The 19510-nt window shown below is 36.9% G+C and overlaps 3 protein-coding genes across 3 annotated transcripts; all 3 read right to left on the bottom strand.

Annotated features, from left to right (window-relative positions):
- Window positions 1–1398: 1398 nt before the first annotated feature.
- LOC106156595 (sarcoplasmic calcium-binding protein-like) lies at window positions 1399–3413 on the bottom strand. Its single transcript, XM_013531917.2, has 3 exons — window positions 3062–3413; window positions 2232–2388; window positions 1399–2023 (listed from the first exon to the last, which is right to left on the bottom strand). The coding sequence occupies exons 1-3, from the start codon at window positions 3284–3286 to the stop codon at window positions 1614–1616; spliced, it is 792 nt and encodes a 263-aa protein (XP_013387371.2). The 5' UTR covers window positions 3287–3413; the 3' UTR covers window positions 1399–1613.
- A 4206-nt stretch (window positions 3414–7619) lies between these two features.
- LOC106156596 (luciferin-binding protein-like) lies at window positions 7620–8674 on the bottom strand. The gene is made up of 2 exons (XM_013531918.2): window positions 8578–8674; window positions 7620–8026 (listed from the first exon to the last, which is right to left on the bottom strand). The coding sequence occupies exons 1-2, from the start codon at window positions 8672–8674 to the stop codon at window positions 7620–7622; spliced, it is 504 nt and encodes a 167-aa protein (XP_013387372.2).
- A 3588-nt stretch (window positions 8675–12262) lies between these two features.
- Window positions 12263–15035, bottom strand: LOC106165374 (sarcoplasmic calcium-binding protein). The gene is made up of 3 exons (XM_087012376.1): window positions 14746–15035; window positions 13652–13808; window positions 12263–13294 (listed from the first exon to the last, which is right to left on the bottom strand). The coding sequence occupies exons 1-3, from the start codon at window positions 14947–14949 to the stop codon at window positions 12885–12887; spliced, it is 771 nt and encodes a 256-aa protein (XP_086868502.1). The 5' UTR covers window positions 14950–15035; the 3' UTR covers window positions 12263–12884.
- Window positions 15036–19510: the final 4475 nt, after the last annotated feature.

Genomic DNA, 19510 nt, shown 5'->3' with positions numbered 1-19510 from the left:
CACCAATGAAGTGATAGTACAAATTAAAAAAATAATTTTCAAATAGATGTTTATTTTTACTTTTTTGGTTCCCTTTGCATTATACATGTATTACCAGTTCTTCGTTTAAAATAATCATTTAAAGCAATCTTATTGTCATACCTTAGCCATTAAACCCTTTTTAAAGAAACGTTCCCTTGACTACGAATGGGGTATTCATTCTTTACAATTCATGCACTACAAACTCCTATTGAGATGTCTCATATCAACTAGTTTTGCAACGCGGGGCATAGATCATGGACCTTTTGCTTGAAGCGTTGTACAGCTGGAATGTATAACAGATGTAGTTTTGTGTTGTAGCATGTAATCTTTCTATTTTCTATTTATCTTTATCCCTGAAAATCCATGATATGAAGTAATAGCTATCAGAATGATACAAGCGATGTGGCATATGTTTTCAAACTGCGTTAAGCCTCGGTCACAACCTTCCGTACGGGCTCTCACGGGCTGTTTGCATCCAAATTATACGCAGAATATCACGTCCCACGCAGGTCCTTCCTACGAAATTTCGAGTTCGCTGACAGCCCATCTCTCACGGAGTTAAGCTTAGGTCCCAACCGAACGTACGGGCTGCTACGTGTGGTCTATGGCCGAAAAAAATGGAGAAAACGTGGGAGTTCGTGCGTGAGGGGCACGTCCATCGTGCAACTTTTGGAGGACGTATGTTTTCAAACTGTCATGTGTTTAGTCTTTTTCTTTCAATATGTTGTTTGTCTGTCCAGTGAGCACATAGAGAAAAGTGCAAATTAAGTTATTGGTCTAAAACAAAAATTCATTCGAGATAAATGTTTTAATCTGAGCCCCTGGTCTTTAAAAAAACGTACCCCTTCAAGATACACCGATTATGCAATAGACTTTCTGTTAATGACCGTCAGTGGAAAAAATTCTAAAATGGGAACTATTTTGATTTCGTTATTTCCGGCGCATTTTGCGTGATATAACAGAAGAATATGAGAAGCCCCCGGACAAATCTGTCACTAAGCGTAATTTTTTTTCTAAAACCCTACTGCTTCACCCCTAGACCCACTTAACAATTGTTCACCAGAACAACAAATAGTGTGTTTTTTATACTTATCAGTTTACTTACAAGCATATCATATAAACGCGTATAATAACTATTGCTTGCAAGGTGTTCACGGTTGATCAAGGAGACAATCCATGCAAAACAAACTCCAGTATACTCATAATAAATGGCAACCGATTAAAAAGTTTTAAAATGAGTGTTTTTTCATCACCATTTCCCATTGTGCAACTATCTACTAGGAAAGCAAAATAAGATGAATCCCTCGTTATTTTATTTTTTTTTTATTTATTTATTTATTTATTTTATTATTATTTTTTTTTTTTTGCTTCGTCGCAATGTAATTTTTTTTAATTTTGGCTCTTCTCTGGATCACTGTGTTATATGGAAATACCTGTATCACAATTTTTAGATATTTGAGTGTTTATAATATTATTGATGATTGACATTTTGTCTCACTGTTTACCAGCCGCGCCATTAACCGCCTTACATTATCATTTTATTTTCATTAATCAAATACAAGTTAAGTGAATTATATTTGAAAATGTTGCATTCAATCAACAAGGGGACCGTGGAATTCATTATAAATATTCTTTTCATCTTCGCTAAGCCAAAATTCAATTTGAGCCTGCGTGAACTCTTCCTTGGAGATGAGGCCATCTTTGTTTGTGTCCATGATGTCAAACATAGGTTTTGAGTACTCTGTGGGGATATTAAGTCCGTAGAAATAAGCGGCGTGCTCTCTAGGCGAAATATATCCGTCGCCATCGGCGTCTATGGCAATGAATTCAATGACAAGGAAATCAGCTAAATTTGCTCGATTTTTGCTGTCATTAAACATGAGCATATGATTCTGAAGAAATTCTGCCTCCGAAATTTTAGCATTGTCGTCATATGAACCTCTGTTTATGATATTTCTCCAAATATCGAGTCGAAGATTCACATAATACTCCGTTTGTTCATCTGGAAATATATATAGATACACTCAAGGAAACGAGACAGCAACCTTAAACAACTCTGTTTACCAAAATTTTGTCCGTTATAAGTTTGAGGAAATATCATGGTTTCAGGATGGCACGTGTGAGGACGTGTGTATGTTGTGCCTCTGTGTGTGTGTGTGTGTGTGTGAAAGAGAAATGTATCTATTTAATTTTATCTAATCGATGCCTACCATTTAGATCCAAGTAGTGGGCAGCACGCTTGGCAGTGATCTCCAAGGCCTCTTTAGTGATGTATCCCTGACCCGTGGCATCTACGGCCTTGAAAATCGTGTGAATTTTCCTTTTCCAATGATCTGAACCAGTCAACAATGGGTAGTCCGTTGGCATCTAAAGTAAATTACTTTCAACATTTTATTTACTTGAAAGATTAATATAATGCAGTGATGCATGAAATATATACCTGTACATGTAGATGTGCATTGTGTCCCTTTGATGGAAATGAAATAATACGCATGAAAAGCACACAGTATGGCCTTTATAAAATAGTTTTCCTCGTAATGTCTGCAATTTTCCTTAATACTAATATTATGAAAAAAATAATTATTATAAATAAACCTTTAAGATTGCATGTATGTATGTGTTTTAAAGAAAAGGAAATATGTCACCGAACTCATTAAAAATCAGACGGGTACAATTAGGTCACACACCTAAGCAGTGAACGCCGCGGGGTCATGCTTTAAATACCAGACTATGGCGTTCGGTAGTTCAGAACACTAGTGTCCTGAGTGGTTGTAATTTTCTTTAGGAAGTCATTTGAGTTTTTCACTTCACACCATTGTCTTAATGAATAACCAGACAGAGACAATTCGAAGGTTCGTAATGGGCAGTTATCACATATGTAATATAGAGCGATAAAGCTTTTGACGATCCATTTTATCCGCCTTTAATGAGTGTTTAGAGTTTGTAAAGAAGCATGACATACATGCACTTTCACTGAAGAAATGTGACATTCAAACTATCCAACAAAGGAACTGTATCGTATAACTGACTCATAACTAACCTTTTTCAAACGCAGTGATTGCTCCGTTAGGCCTCGGCTTAACTGGACATATGAGATTATTCTTCCACGCTCATTACATATATACAGATGCATCTTCTTCACAAAGTCTTGGGAAGGTTGGGTGAATCTGCCCAATCGCCTGTTTGATTGAATTATCATCGCTAATACCATGCCACGTGGAAAGAGTTTGGGCGTATTCATCATGGTTGCATACATGTGAGACATCTCTGGTTCTCACGAAATTTAATGGCGAAACAATCTGTTCTCCAATTTAATATATCACGTATGGAACGTTACCAGAATATCAAACACTATATAATGTTCTGAGGCTGGAGAAACCATCTTTGAGCCCTGTTATTAACCTTACTTAACATCTGTGGCAAGAATTGAAGTGTGCAATGCAAAGGAGAACCAAACCCCTAATAATCAGGACCAACCAAGCTCTTTAGGAAGAATGGGACAATATCTTACAAAAAAAGAATTGTTACCTTTGTTGAAGGCAGGCCGCGTCATCTACAGGAAGTAATTACAGTACGCGGTAAACACAAACGCTATTAGACAAGGAGCCTTTAAAGAGCATACCATAATGCTAAATATGTATAAATTTGGTGACATCTGGTGGTGTCATTTCAATTTAATGGACATTTCTTTACCTCCGTGGATACGACGGTGGAACATCAGATTTGAGGGGGTACATTAAATAAATGTAAATAAATGGAATTAAATATAGATATCTTAACAGATAGTTTGTATTCTCTGTACCACTATCATGTTAGTTATATGCATATATATATATATGGTACCTGGAATGAAAATCATCATTCATAGCAATTAACTCCTGGGATGTTATCATTTATAAATAAAAGCACATGAAACTGGGGGTGGGACAACCAATGTTTGACCAATGTTGTAAGCTTGAGGAAATATAATATGGTTTCAGGTCGTGTGTGTATACACACACGTGTGTGTGTGTGTGTGTGTGTGTGTGTGTGTGTGTGTGTGCAAAAGAGAGATGGAGGGGGAGGAGGAAGAAATTTAAAAAATGGGCTCATCAAAAAACAACATGACTTGAAGTAAACTATTACATATCAATATTATTTAAAATAATATTAACGATAAGAATAACAAATTCCAAATGCGTCCACAAGAATCATCCTAAGTTAAATGACATCCGATGTTTTAATTTTCACTTTGTTTTACACTGAGATTACGTTTGACTTCACCTGTGAAGTTACAGATCACGATCAGAGCCAAAGCAGTTCGCACCTTGCGGTTTTAGTTTTTTTTTTTTTTCATTTCAAATGTCGACTGTTGCCTAAGATACTGTATGACTTTATGAACAGTCTGGATTAGCAAGAAAATACACAATTGGGTAAAGCAATCGTGACGTAACTTTTGAAAAAACATTAAACTTTTCTTTTAGTTTTTAGAAGTTTTTGCAATTTCAAATGTCGAATGTTGAGCTGCCCCGGCTACTATACGACCATTTGAACAGTCTTGACAAGCAAGGCCCCAGAGAGGGGGGGGAATAGAGCAAATTGGGTAAAGCGATAGCAGCGACGTGACTTTAACAAACATTTCATGCTAATTTAAATCCGTCGGAGAAGATTGCACTTTTGATGAGAGGCCAGTATGACATGCATGGCGCCATGCCGTTAGCTATTTACTCAATTCAAATTTTATCTGTTGCGTAGTTGGTAAACGATAGAGATCAATGACAATCCCGCATAAACATCATTTTAAGGGCTTTTAAGTGAAAAGAAAGTATTATTGACTATGCAGATTTAATAATAATAATGACCAGAAATAAGTTTTTTGGCAAATCGATCACTTATTTATAAATTTACATTTTTAATGCAACAGATGTAATTTGCCTGTAAATGTAATAAATGTAATAAATGTAATTTGCCTGGACCCACGAAAGCCTGCATTCTTTTACAGGCCTACCCTACTACCAGCCTCGGCACCGAATTATCCTGAATTCACTGGTAGATCAGACCACACTACCCGTTTTCAAGGTGTGTGTCAGTACGCGCTTCGAAGTATCAGTCACAGCACCGCTCTTGCCAATTACGCAATGTGATATTGATGATTCTCAGCAGGGTTGGAAAGTCGTGCATCTCATCTCACAATTTGCTCTGGGGTATGATACTGTGAAATGCGTACTGACGCACACCTTGAAAACGGGTAGTGTGGTCCGATCTACCGGTGAATTCGGGATCATTCGGTGCCGAGTCCGGTAGTTGGGTAGGCCTGTTTTATGAGCATTCTCGAATCCGGTGCCAGCTGATTTCTGTGGAAACTGACATGCGTCATCCGGGATTTGTATTCGGGACTTTCCGTTACCATGCTTGCTGATGTCTTTGAACTTGTTTGCAACCGTGCGCGCTACCGACTGCGCCCTGACTGAACCGCCCACCTTCCGTCGTACGTATGTCCACAAGCAGTCACAAGCAAATTTTATAAATTGTTTCAAGCAACAAAAAAAAAGAAATTAGTTTGAGCATTCTAGAATTCGGACCTGGGTTTCAGTGTCTGAAGTCCTCAATTGAAGCATCCGGACTCCGTGGTAACTTCGCTGACTTAGACACAGTTTTACCTTTAAACCCTGCTTCGAATTCTAGAATGCACGTTGTATTTTTTGTTAGAAACAATTTCTAAAAAATGCTTGTGACTACTACAAGAGGACACACTTTGGTACGGAGGGTTTACGGTCCAGTCGTGGATCCGAGCAAATTACCTTTGCATAAACTGTTTACAGGTGAAAATATACCTTTTTAAATTATCCAAAGTATATGTACACACGAAAAATAAATCCATGTTTTAAATGTGGGAATTCATGAACGGTGCATGTGCTTGCCCAATGTCTCACTCCTCTACAAGATGGCACCAATGAGCTAGCTGCCAGTTGAAGTTTTAAAATTGATGTTCTTTCTTATTTTTTCCCGCTTGTGCGTTGTTTCATGGAAGATGTAATGAGCCTTGACCAAAATACAAGTTACCCATGGGAGGTAATGCTTTGTTACATTGCCACCGGAAAGTAACCTTACTTACTCTGCGGGTCCCTATGGGATGTTCTTTATTCTTTATTCCTGCTTCTGCGTTGTTTCATGGAAGATGTAATGAGCCTTCACCAAAATACAAGTCACCCATGTGACATAATGCTTTGTTACATGTAACCCCCGGTGCTTCACTGCCAAATGCTTTAAGAAGCTGTTCACCCGACAACGACTGGTGTGGTCTTTCTCAATACTGCGTACATTGTAAACATAGTCTTATTAAGGTGTCTCGTTTCAGCTGGCTTCGTGAATTTTGGATTATCTTTCGGGACATAGCCCACAAGCCTTTATCCTAAAAAGTATCATTTAACATGTTGTTTATCAATCTAGTCAGTACATAAAGACATACTAACTAAAGGCCCAATATGGACTTCGATTAAAATATGGAACTGCCCTAACTCTGAAATAAAAAACTGAGAAGACTTGGATACTTTTCAAAGATTGTTTTTAAAAAACCAAAATTAAATATTATGTATACAATTATTAAGTCATGAAGCTTTAAGATTCGTACTAACATAATGTCGTCTGTTTTATTCTTATTACTCTTGTTATTCAACTCATTTCATTTTATTCATCTTTTCTTCATTATCACAATATTTAATTTTAACCCCCCAGAGGGCCATGTGTAAGATAAGTGTCTGCACTTCATATGTTTAACCCTCTTTAAATAAAGTTTATTATTATTATTTTTTAAATATATATATATATATATATATATATAGAGAGAGAGAGAGAGAGAGAGAGAGAGAGAGAGAGGTTTTAATAAAGTTATTGGCCTAAAAAAATTAAGTTAATTTTTAAAATCTGAGCTCGTGGTCTTAGGCTGACTGTAAATGACGGCCGGTGGTAAAATTCTAAAATGGGAGATATTGATTTCGTTTCTTTATTTCCGTCTCATTTTGCATGATATAACAGCAGGATATAAGAATTAAGCCCCCCGAAACAAACCCGCAGCTTAACGTCATTCCTTTCTCAAACCCTACTTCATCACCCTTCACAATTGTTCACCAGGATAACAAATGGTGTCTTTACATTACTTATCAGTAAGCAAAATCATATAAAGGCGTATAATTACTGTGCCCTGCAATATGTCCACGGTTGATCAAGGAGGCAATGCAAATCACACCAGTACCTGGCAATAAATGGCAACCGATAAAAAAGTTTTTTTATAAATGAGTGTAATTCCATCACCAACCCCCATTGTGCAAGTATCTTCTAGTAAGGCAGAATATGATGAGTCCCTCATTATTATGTTGTGCTTCGCCACAATAGAATTGTTTGTTTGTATTTTGTTTTTAATTTTTTGCTCTTCTCTGGATCACTCTGTTACTATACTGGGAAAGCACCTGTGTCACAATATTATATCCGCGTGTATATGATATTATTGATGATAAGCATTTTGTCTCATTTTTTTACAGCCGCGCTATTAACCGTGTTATGCCATCCTTATTTTACTAACCAAGTACTAGTTAAGTGAATTATATTGGGGTATGTTGCATTCAATCAACAAGAGGGCCGTGGAATTCATTATAAATATTGTTTTCATCTTCGCTAAGCCAAAATTCAATTTGAGCCTGCTGGAACTCTTCCTTGGAGATGAGGCCATCTTTGTTTGTGTCGATAATATCAAAGATACGCCTCGAGTGCTCTGTGGGAATACCAATCCCGTAGAAATAAGCGGCGTGCTCTCTGGGCGAAATATATCCGTCGCCATCGGCATCTATGGAAATGAATTCAACGGAAAGGTAATCAGCTAAGTTTTCGCGAATTTTGCTTTCATTAAACGTGAGCAAGTGATTCTGAACAAATTCATCCTCTGATATCTTGGCATTGTCATCTGAACCTCGACTTACGAATTTTCTCCAAATATCGAGTCGAAGATTCATATGATTCCCCGCTTGTTCTTCTGGAAATATAACGTATAGTGTGCATATACAGTACATAAACGACAGGAAGACGCATTAACTATGGAACAACCTATCTTTAACAACTGTACTGAGTAGAATTTCGTGTGATATGGTTTCACGTCGCGCGTACGTGTGCGGCCTACGTGTGTGTGGGGGGGGGGGATATGTGTGTGTGTGTGTGTGTGTGTGTGTGTGTGTGTGTGAGCGCGCGCGCATGTGTGTGAAATAGATACACACACACACAAAGAGAGAGAAAAATGGAGGGAGAGGAGTCAAGAAATAAGCTTACCAAACAACATCCCGATATGTGATAAATCATCTTTTCACAAACAAATATTTAGAATAATATAAGTGACTACAAAAACAAATTCCAGATGCATGCAGAAAATTCAGCATTTTACAATTTATTTTCAACAAAACTTATAAATTTCAATTCGAAACAAGGTCCTACGTCAACAGGTAAATTCTCAGTCTCATTCTAAGCATTCTAAGCCGCTGTTTTAAAAAATTAGTTTAATAATCTATTTATTTTTATTTAATCGATACCTACCATTAAGATCCAAGTACTGAGCAGTACGCTTGGCAGAGAGCTCCAAGGACTCTTTAGTGAGGTATCCCTGACCTGTGGTATCTACGGCCTTGAACATCGTGCGAATTTTCCTTTTCCAATGATCCGAACCAGTCAACAATGGGTAGTCCGAGGGCATCTGAAATAAATTATTTTCAACATTTCTGTTATTTTTTCTTACCGATTAATTAAATCAATCCAGTGCACGAAATATAAAGCATTTTAATGGATTGCACAGTGTATTTGGTATTCCTTTGTTTGGACTTAATGCGCATTAAAGTACACAAGTGGCCTTTTTAAAGAAAAATATAAAAAAAGAAAATAAAAAAAAAATAAACTGTGGCGTCTGGCACTTCAGAACAGAAGCTCACGTACTATAAATGAAAGTTGCCCCTCCTTTAATATACAGATACATGCAACAGTGCCCTTAGCAAAATGAAAAGTTTACTGCAAATTTGCTGCAAACACATCCTGTTGCACATCTTCTGCAAATTTGCAAGAAGTCTCTACATCCATTTATGTTTCAAACAATGCCCCAGTAACGGTTGCAATAAGCATAACATTTTGCAGAGCTGTGCCAGGTTTCTCATTTCACTAACCTTGTATTTCACTCAGATACATGAAGCTATATCTTGTTCAACCAGTTTAATTAAAAAAAGTAAGTTAAAATATCCTTAATTAGAATGATTGACATTGCTTCCTTAACCTAACAATGGTTTTGTTGGCATTTTAAGTGTGGTTATTAGACTTAAATTTAAGTTGAATCTTAGAAACTACATGTATGTTTACTTATAGTGCAGGACATTCAAATTCTTCGTCAAATGACCTTGATAACTGATTTAACTAACCTTTTTCAAACGCAATGGCTGCTTTGACAGCTCTCGGCTTAACTGGGCAAAGGGAATTACTCTTCCACGCCCATTACAAATAGACAAGTTTGTCTCTTTCCACAATTCTTGAGAAGGTTGGATGAATCTTCCCAAATACCGATTAGCTTGCATATTCATAGATAATGCTAGGCCATGTCGAAAGAGTTTTGTCGTATTCAACATTGTTGGATAAGCCATCTCTGACTCTTGCGTAACAATGTGTGCTATGTTTTATATACATGTACCAGGTAGGGAAAGTGACAGGAATAACAAACACCGTGATTTGTAGTCGGATGAGTGATATTTTAAAGAAGGAAAATATTCATCTTTTGTATTTGTTACCCGATAGTATAAATAATTCTCTAAAGGTTGTTCAATGTGTTAAAACTAGGACACAATATTCAAATATTTCGACCTAGGTTAAAGAATACTGCAAGAACAATTTATATCAACCCTTTTTGCCAGGTGTAATTAATCAGAGGAAACATAGATGAAGACCATAAGTTGGCCTATAAGTTGTACATGTGTCTGTTTTTCTGGATTTTTTTTATGAAGACTGTTTTATGACGGTAACCTACCTATATCTTTGCCTCATCACTGATTTATTTAATTGGTCGCTTCCTTGCGGTGAAGGGTCGAAAGGCCCTGCCTCATATGTTCAATTGTGTTCACTCCCTTTCTGTTATATTTTATATTATCTTAACTCCAAGGGACAACAAAAATCTCCATTCACACTTTTAATTAATGGACATACTGACTGCCAGTGATGTTGGGAAATGTGCTACAGTGCAGTGTCCGGTCTAAAGCAGCCTTAAGTTGAGAAGATTAAGTGTTAAAACGATTTCATGAACAGTGCAGGTTATTGCTTTAAAGCAAGTACCCCTGCAAGATGCACCAATGAAGTGATAGTACAAGTTAAAAAAAGTTTCAAAATTGATGTTTATTTTTCTTTTTCGGTCCCCTTTGCATTATATTGCCAGGTTTTCATTAAAAATAATCATTTAAAATAATCTTATTGTCTAACCTTAGCCCTTAGCCCCTAGATGCTTTTTAAAGAAATGTTCTTTTTCCTTGACTGCGAATGGTGTTTTCTTTCTTTACAAATCATGCATTACAAACAAACTTCTATTGAGGTGTCTGATATCAACTAGTTTTGCAAACACGGGACATAAATCAGAGGCTTTTTACATTAAGCCTTGTGCATAAAGCTGGAATGCATAACAGATATCGTTTTGTGTTGTAGCATGTATGGAAATCTTTCTTTTTTCTATTTATCTTTGTCCCTGAAAATTCATGATATAAAGAAATAGCTCTCAGCAGAATGGTACACGGGGTTTTGGAACACACGTTTTCAGACTGTGTTAGTTGAGAAGGGGATGATTTCCAACGAGGAGGTAAAAAAGCATTTGAAAAACAATACACCTGAGCCCACAAATGCAGTTAGTTCTTTGGACATTACGGATTTTAACCGATCAAGCGATAGGACAAGAGCTCAATGTTTTGATGGAAAGTCATGTGTGTAGTATTTTGATTATGTCATACGCTATTAAATAATATAAATAATCACTAATCACAATTACCGAGACAATAGTGAATGGGGCTCTGCAGTCTCAGAGAACACACACTTAGGAAGGTCACAGTACTTTGTGATATAAAGCTTTATTAAGGGAGTAGTAAAACAGACAAAGGGATAGTAACAATACCCTCATCTTATACGTCTTTATAAAAAAATTGAAACATACTTTCCAAAAGGCCAATTAAATACAGAGATTTAACGCAGTGTCCGACGGATGACGCTGCTGTGCCATTTGGGGGGAAAATACCGTTTTCGGTTTTGGAATTTTCTCTATAATCAAGACAGCCATTCAAGTGATTCAAACGGCATTATAAAGCCGAGTTAAGGTTCTACTGAAGGATACCAGTGAATTATTTTAAACTATTTCCTTCTGGTTTTATCGTCTTTTACGTTTAATTACCCCATACATCAATGGGTTATTTACTTCACATCAAGACGATAACTTTCAAACAAATAGATTTTGCTCATCGTTATTATTTCAAGTGTCACTTACGTACTGGTCTTCAGATTTCACTTTCCTTGTATAGACTAATTAAATGTAAAATCACGTTCAGTTTATTTAGAAAATATTAAAATATCACAGTATTACCATCTTCACATCAAGGGACATGAAAATGTCCATTTCACGATTCCCCTTAAGATGCTGTTCATCAATCTGGTGGACATGTTGGGAAAACGTGATGAATCATTTTTCGGTCTAAAACTGAATACAGATGAGAAACAGTTTAATACGATTCCATGTATGGTGGGGGTCGTCCTTGTCCAAGGACTCACACCTCTACAAGATACACAACTGAGCTGACATGAAAAATAAATTTTAACATTGATCTTCTTTCTTCTTTCTGTCCGCTTCCGTTGCGTTACATAAAAGTGGAATATAATGAGCCCTCACCATTTTACGTAATCCTTTGTTAAACCCAGTACTTCTCCCCTGACTGCTTGAAAAACACTGTTTGCCAGGCAATGAAAGATGTATTTCTTGACTGTGTAAATTGTAAACGAAGTCGCACTAAGGTGTTTCATTTCACCTCTGTTTGTTAATATTGCCTTTTTATTCAGAACATAGCCCAACAGCCTTTATCACAAAATGTTTTATTCAAAATTCATAACAAAATTCAGTCGAGATAAATGTTTTAATCTGAGCCCTTGGTCTTTAAAAAAACGCACCCCTTCAAGATACACCGATTATGCAATGGACTCTTTGTTAATGGCTGTCAGTGGGAAAATGGGAGCTATTTTGATTTCTTTATTTCCGATCATTTTGCATGATATAACAGAAGAATATGAGAAGCCCCCGGACAAATACGTCACATAACATAATACTTTTCTGAAACCCTACTGCTTCACCTCTAGACCCACTTAATAATTGCATGTTTACCAGAACAACAAATAGTGTGTTCTTTTTTACTTATCAGTTTAGTTACAAGTATATCATATAAACGCGTATAATAACTATGCCTTGCAAAGTGTTCACGGTTGATCAAGGAGACAATCAATACAAAAAAACTCCAGTATAATAATAATAAATGGCAACTGATTAAATAGTTTTAAAAATGAATGTTTTTGCATCACCATTCTCCATTGTGCAACTATCTACAAGTGAAGCAAAACAAGATGAGTCCCTCGTTATTATTCTGTGCTTCGTCACAATATAATTTTTTTAGCTCTTCTGTGTTAAATGGAAAAGACCTGCATCACGATATTTAATATTTGCGTGTATATGATATTATTGGTGATTGACATATTGTCTCACTGTTTAATACCCGCACCATTACCCGCGTTGGACTACCCTTATTTCATTAATCAAATACTAGTTAAGTGAGTTATATTTGAGAATGTTGCATTCAATCAACAAGAGGACCGTGAAATTCATTATAAATATTGTTTTCCTCTTCGCCAAGCCAAAATTCGATTTGAGCCTGCGTGAACTCTTCCTTGGAGATGAGGCCATCTTTATTTGTGTCCATGATATCAAATATACGCCTCGAGTATTCTGTGGGAATACCAATCCCGTAGAAATAAGCTGCGTGCTCTCTGGGCGAAATATATCCGTCGCCATCGGCATCTATGGCAATGAACTCAATGACAAGGAAATCGGCTAAATGTGCTCGATTTTTGCTGTCGTTAAACATGAGCATATGATTCTGAAGAAATTCTTCCTCCGAAATTTGGGCATTGTCGTCATCTGAACCTCTGTTTATGACACTTCTCCAAATATCAAGTCGAAGATTCACATAATACTCCGTTTGTTCATCTGGAAATATAAATAGAAATACACTCAAGGAAAAAAGTTAGGAAGACGCATGAACGACACAGCAACCTTAAACAACTCTGTTGACCAGTATTTTGTCTGTTATAATTAAGTTTGAGGAAATATTATGGTTTCAGGTTGGCGCGTGTGAGGACGCGTGTATGTGGAAATGTGCTTGTGCGTGTGTGTGTGTGTGTGATGTGTGCAGAAAAATCACAATTTGTTTTTCACAAAAGTTTTAAATCTGAATTTGAAATAAGGTCCTACGCTAACAGGTAAATTAGCAAAGCCATTGATACTAAGCCGCTTTTTTTTAATGCAGTTATATTATCTGTTTAATTTTATTAAACCGATGCCTACCATTCAATTCCAAGTACTGGGCAGCACGCTTAGCAGTGAGCTCCATGGACTCTTTAGTGATGTATCCCTGACCTTTGGTATCAACGGCCTTGAAAATCGTTCGAGCCTTCCTTTTCCAATGATCTGAACCAGTCAACAATGGGTAATCCGTTGGCATCTGAAATAAATTATTTTGAACATTTCTGTTATTTTATTTACTAATAAATTCAATCAATCCAGTGCACGATATATATATAGACATATAATATATTTGATTACTGTATTTGGTATTCCTTTGTTGGGACTAATATGCATGTTAAGTACACGTGTCACCTTTTTAAAGAAAAATACATTAATTATCTTAGCAATTTTCTTAATGAGAATACAAAGAATTATATTTATAAACTTCTAACACTATGAATGTGACTTCAAGACTAGGGGATATGTCACGGAGCTCATTAAAATCACACGTGGTTAATTAAGATACATATTTAGCACGCATAAGAAGTAAAAAACGCTGAGATGGCATTGTTAAAAAAAATAAAAGAACTTAAACATAAATAACAAATTATGGTGTTTGGCACTTAGGAACAGGAGTTCACTCTTAGTGAAAGTTACCATATCCCTCGTGTAATATACAGATAACAGTGTATGCTCTTACCAAAACGAAAAGTTTACTTCAAACTTGCTGCAAACAAAACAGGGAACTGTTTGCAGATTGTTGCAAGAAGAAATCCTGTTCCATATCTTCTGCAAAGCAAGAGCATCAAAAGTTTGCGGCAAGCTTGCAAGAAGTGGTTATGCCATTTATATTTCAACCAATGTCCCAGTAACGGTTGCAATAAGCCTAACATTTGGCAGAGTTGTGTCAGGTTTCTCATTTCCATCACATTGTGTTTCACTATTCAGCCAATTAAATTGTAAATATGTCCTCCGTTTCAATGACTGTCATTGCTTACTAACTTAACAGTGGTTTTTTGGCATTTTAAATGTGGTTATTAGCCTTAACTTTAAGTTGAATCTTTTTTTTAATACATGTATGTTAATTAATTAAAATTATGGGGCATGACATTCAAATTCTTCATCAAATGGTCCTGATAACTGATTTAACTAACCTTTTTCAAACGCAGTGGCTGCTTCGACAGCTCTCGGCTTAACTGGGCAAAGGGAGTTATTCTTCCGCGTCCACTACAAATAGACAAATTCGTCTCCTTCCACAATTCTTGAGAAGGTTTGATGAATCTTCCCCAACGCCGATTAGATTGCATATTCATAGCTAATGCTAGGCCACGTCGAAAGATTTTTGTCGTATTCAACATTGTTGCAGAAGACAACTTTGACTATTTCGAAATGAAGTGCTGTAACAGTGTGGTCTTCAATTCAATATCTCTGACTCTTGCGTAACAACGTGTGCTAAAATTTTACATACCAGGAATGGAACGTGACAAGAACAGTAAACGCCGTGCTTTGTAGTCGGTTGAGTGTTATTTTTTGTTCACCACTTGTATAAATATTTTGAAAGGTTGTTCATTGTGTTAGAACTAAGACACAATTTTCAAATATTTCGTCCTAGGTTAGAAGAAAACTGCAAGAACATTCATATCAACCCGTTTTGCCATGTTTAATTAATCAAAGATAACATAGATGATTAAACATAGCAAAGTTGTTATGGTGTACATGTGTCTTTTTTTCTGGATTTTTTTACGCTTTGTTTATCACGAGATAGATGTTGTTTTTTTTTCTTTTTCGGTTCCCTTTGCATTATATCACCAGGTCTCCATTTAAAATAACCTTTTGGTGTTCTCATATTGCCAAACCTTAGCCAGTAACCCCTAGAAGCTTTTTAAAGAAATTATCCCTTAACTACGAATGCTTTCTTTCTTTAAAAATCATGCAGTGTAAACCGACTTCTATGGAGGTGTCTGATGTCAACTCGTTTTGCAAATACGGGGCATAGATCAGAGTTCTTTTACATTGAACGTTGTACATTATATAAAGCTGGAATGCATAGGAAATACACTTTTGTGTTGTAGAATGTATGGAAATCTTTCTGCTTTGTACTTATCTTTATCCCTGAAAAAATCATGATATAAAGAAATAGCTATCAGCAGATTTTTTGAATTAAAAAAAATCAGCAGAATGGTACACGGAGTGTGACATGTTTTCAAACTGTGTTAGTTGAGAACGGGATGATTTACAACGAGGAGAAAAAAGTGCATTCGAAAAAAAACACAATATACATGTGCCCACAATTGCATTAATTGCGTTCTTTGGACATTAAGGATTGTAACCGATCAAGCAACTGAACAAGAGCTCAATATTTTGATGGAGATTCATCTGTGTAGTCTTTTTTGTTATACGTTGTTATATGTTATAACAAATTGCTAATCACAATTACTGATACACTAGTGAATAGTGCTCAGTCTTAGAGAAACATATACACTAGGGCAGGTCACAGTACTTAGTGATAGAAAGCTTTATCAACCCCCCTTTACACTGGACGGCGTCCTTTCTGCGTACTTAATGCGACCATGAAACTGGCAAGGTCGCCGATGGACGCTCAAAGAACGCACGGTGACTGCTAACATCGCACACAGAACGTTCAAGCATTGCTGAGGACGCCATGGTCGCTGCAAAGTTTGAGCATGTTCAAAACAGTAGCACAAAGAATGCGGTGAAGATTGGTGAAGATTGGTGAAGGTCGCTCAAAGGGGGCAGAGAGGACGCACAAGCATCGCTTTGGTTGCAAAATGAACGTTCAAAGATTGACCATTGGTTGGCACGTAAAATACTATTTTTTAATCTCAAATGGGACCGTGCTTTGGCATTTTTCACCAGAGACCGGATATCTGAGAGTAACAGGTACTAGTGGCATCATACCGGCCTCCAATTGTTTTTTTTTTTTTCAAACTCCTGAATCAATAATTAAAGAACGAATATTTGCTTCTTTACAAGATGCAATTCTTGTCGCAGGTTTTGCAGAATTTGTCTGTTGAAAATGAATTCAGATATTCTATGTTGTGTCAGTCAGCCTTTCTTCGGCGCCTGTCCACCTTTCTTAGAAGGTCAACAATGATCATATGGTTTATTATTAGTCCATGCAGAACTTGCATTACTGTAGTTCAAAAAGTTTATTCATTATTTTTTTTTTCTGGAGATGTTCTTGATTGGATGGCCGGGTTAAAACTGATGGAAAAATATATAAAAGAGTCAGAATATATCGACGCTCATCGGTCTAGCAGGAAGGATATATGTCGTAGAATGGTCGCTACTGATCGCCGATGAAGGTACGAAGAACGCAACGAGGATACTCAGTGGTCGTTCAAATATTGCAGTGGACGCCATAATGCACAAGGGACGAGAGAGAAGACAGACAGGTCGCTCAGTGGACGCACAGGTTGCATGTAGATTAACAGGTAAAGTTCAGACTCGATTGTTCAAAGGACGTATACTGTACAAGGGATGCAGACGCATTTACAGAGACACGAATCTATTTCCTTGGCAACCACTGAGCGTCCTGGCCACTTTTTTATGTAGGGGAGACGAAAAAAGGACACCTTCCAGTGTTAAGGGGGGTTAAGGTATACATGTATATGTACAGCGCAAGTAAGTATAAAAATTGAAAAGTTTAAGGGAAGTATTTTTTGATAGATACGCTTCCAATCCCACAAAGCTTAGGAAGAAATCCTGCTGTAATCATTTTACGATTCGAGGTAATAACTATTTCCTTACGTCTTTAAATGATAAAGTGGCCTACGTGCATACCCATATTCCCACTCATCACTCATTCAAAACCAATACTATTAGCGCTCCTCGTGGAAAACTGCAATGAAATTAAGTTATACTTGGTTCATTTCTGCGATAGTCAATTACGAAGACACCGAGCTGCGTAAAATCTCCAAGATCATCCTCAGAAGGGCTTTTTTTCAAGATTTGACATTTGTCGGGTGTTCGAAAATAAATGGATATCCCCATTTCCTGTCGCAAAGGAAAATTTAACAAAATTAGCATTTAACGTTAATTACATAGCGGATGTAGCAATTGGTGTTAACGGTTTAGAATAACGCACCATTATTCCCGTCTGTAGAATATAGATTTTTTTCGAAATATTTTGTCAAAAAAAAAAGAAAGAAAAAAAGAAAGAAAGAAAAAAAACCCAACGGCTTATTTCAGGTGGATGTAATGAGCTTATCCCCAAACAAATTAACACACTGTGTCAAAGACGGTGATTTCGGTCCACTGACCATAAAAAAAAAAAAAAAAAAAAAAAAACGTTTATACCAATACGCCGCTTTCCTTCAACTTCCAGGAAGAGTAGCTTGTATTTCAGACATTGTGATTCTGACGATACTCTGTTGACACATGTATTCTGGCCATGTTTTGATGAGGCTCCATACTCATTATACGGGGCGAGGGAACTGTCAATTTCGTCCGGTATAAATGTAAAAATAGTCTTAGCCAAAATATATTGTTATCACTTAAATATTTCATCCTCCCAGACAGAGTCTAATACTAAAATCCAAAAAGGCACGTGGTGGGCAATTCTTGCCACGTTCCCTCAAATTCTTGGCGGTGACATTTAAAATACTTGAGTTCCCAAAATCCTACATTGTATCATAAAATCAATAACAAAACATGTTTTCTCAAATCTGAAAAAAGCAAATCAGTTTTGAATAGTGAGTATAAGATTTGCGGGACTACTTTCACCGCATCTTTTCAAGCTGTTTTTGTTCTAAAAACGTGTTTATGTAAATGTGCTTATGCAAATGCGTGTGTGTTGATTGCGACCGGGCGGTAACAGTTTAGCTAAAGATGTTTACGTTTTATACTTCAATAACTGCGAACTTTGGTGAACATCCTTCCTAGAAAAAACATAATTATATAGTTCTGGTCAACGTGCACCAACCGATAGTAGACCACTCTATGTTGGAGCTATAGGCTATATAGTAGGCCTACATACGCGTACTGTAAATGTATTGTAACTGTATTGTGCAAAGTCTTTTATGTTCAGAAACATTTCTTACACTCAAAAATTATAAGTCGATGCTAATATACACCGTCTTCGTTCAATAATTGATATATTTACGCTTCATACCCCCATACAGCTGACAAAACTCGTACCTGTCACAAGATATGTCTTCATTACCAAATAACATCTAGATTTCCCTAAGGCGAACCGCCATTTAATCAGATGAGGTCGGTTGCGTTAAGCTCGTATCTAGAGATCCGGATCCTATATATACTTTTTTATTTTCAAATATTAAAAAATAACGAAACAAATAGATAAAGACTAACAGTCTTACAGTCGGTGTCACGCTTTAAACGTCTGGAGCGATTTGGAAGCGACGACCGTATCTATAAATCAACTGGTGAAGGAAACATCATTCCTCTTACTTTACGTAATCATTTTCCCGATGAGAGGGATATTCGATATTTACAGAAGAATATGTCTTCGCAATTTGATTTACAAGTAAAGCGTGGGATAAATGTGACTTTCTAGCAGTGTCCGTTGCTAATCGTCTGCTACAATTAGGCTAAGGTACTGGTCTCGAGAGACTGACTAGTCGGCTTAAGTCTGGATAATATTTTCACCTCACGTGGCGAGAGGGGCGAATTTTTTTTTTTTTTTTACTGGTACTAGCACAAATCTGGTTCTATATGGGCAGTATCCATAAGGCGCCTAGCTGCAGTGGCGGATTTAGAGGGGGAGTTGAGTTCCTGAAAAGTTTTAAACCGTACGAAAGGTAACTGTTTGCTCTCAAGAAAACCAAAAAAATTCTGGGCCCTTAAGCTAGGCCCCAAACCCCACATCAAGGAGGCGATGGTCGGCTTCGCGTCCGAGGTCTGTCGTTCCGCCCCCCCTCCCTTTTCAAATAATCC

Source organism: Lingula anatina, chromosome 5 (genome assembly GCF_051362555.1).
Source record: "Lingula anatina isolate TDL-2025a chromosome 5, LinAna3.0, whole genome shotgun sequence".
Taxonomy (NCBI): domain Eukaryota; kingdom Metazoa; phylum Brachiopoda; class Lingulata; order Lingulida; family Lingulidae; genus Lingula; species Lingula anatina.
The sequence above is the reverse complement of the archived record's forward strand: the minus strand, read 5'-3'. Positions and strand labels throughout refer to the sequence as shown.

What these genes read in the sequence shown, in the direction of transcription:
- LOC106156595 (XM_013531917.2), bottom strand. Translation starts at nt 3,286, where the DNA reads ATGTCTCACATGTATGCAACCATGATGAATACGCCCAAACTCTTTCCA. An exon ending in AATCACTGCGTTTGAAAAAG is followed by an intron (nt 2,389 to 3,061) that starts GTTAGTTATGAG and finishes AATTTACTTTAG; the next exon opens with ATGCCAACGGACTACCCATT. An exon ending in CCACTACTTGGATCTAAATG is followed by an intron (nt 2,024 to 2,231) that starts GTAGGCATCGAT and finishes ATATATTTCCAG; the next exon opens with ATGAACAAACGGAGTATTAT.
- LOC106156596 (XM_013531918.2), bottom strand. Translation starts at nt 8,674, where the DNA reads ATGTTCAAGGCCGTAGATACCACAGGTCAGGGATACCTCACTAAAGAG. An exon ending in TCAGTACTTGGATCTTAATG is followed by an intron (nt 8,027 to 8,577) that starts GTAGGTATCGAT and finishes TTATATTTCCAG; the next exon opens with AAGAACAAGCGGGGAATCAT.
- LOC106165374 (XM_087012376.1), bottom strand. Translation starts at nt 14,949, where the DNA reads ATGTTGAATACGACAAAAATCTTTCGACGTGGCCTAGCATTAGCTATG. An exon ending in AGCCACTGCGTTTGAAAAAG is followed by an intron (nt 13,809 to 14,745) that starts GTTAGTTAAATC and finishes AATTTATTTCAG; the next exon opens with ATGCCAACGGATTACCCATT. An exon ending in CCAGTACTTGGAATTGAATG is followed by an intron (nt 13,295 to 13,651) that starts GTAGGCATCGGT and finishes TTATATTTCCAG; the next exon opens with ATGAACAAACGGAGTATTAT.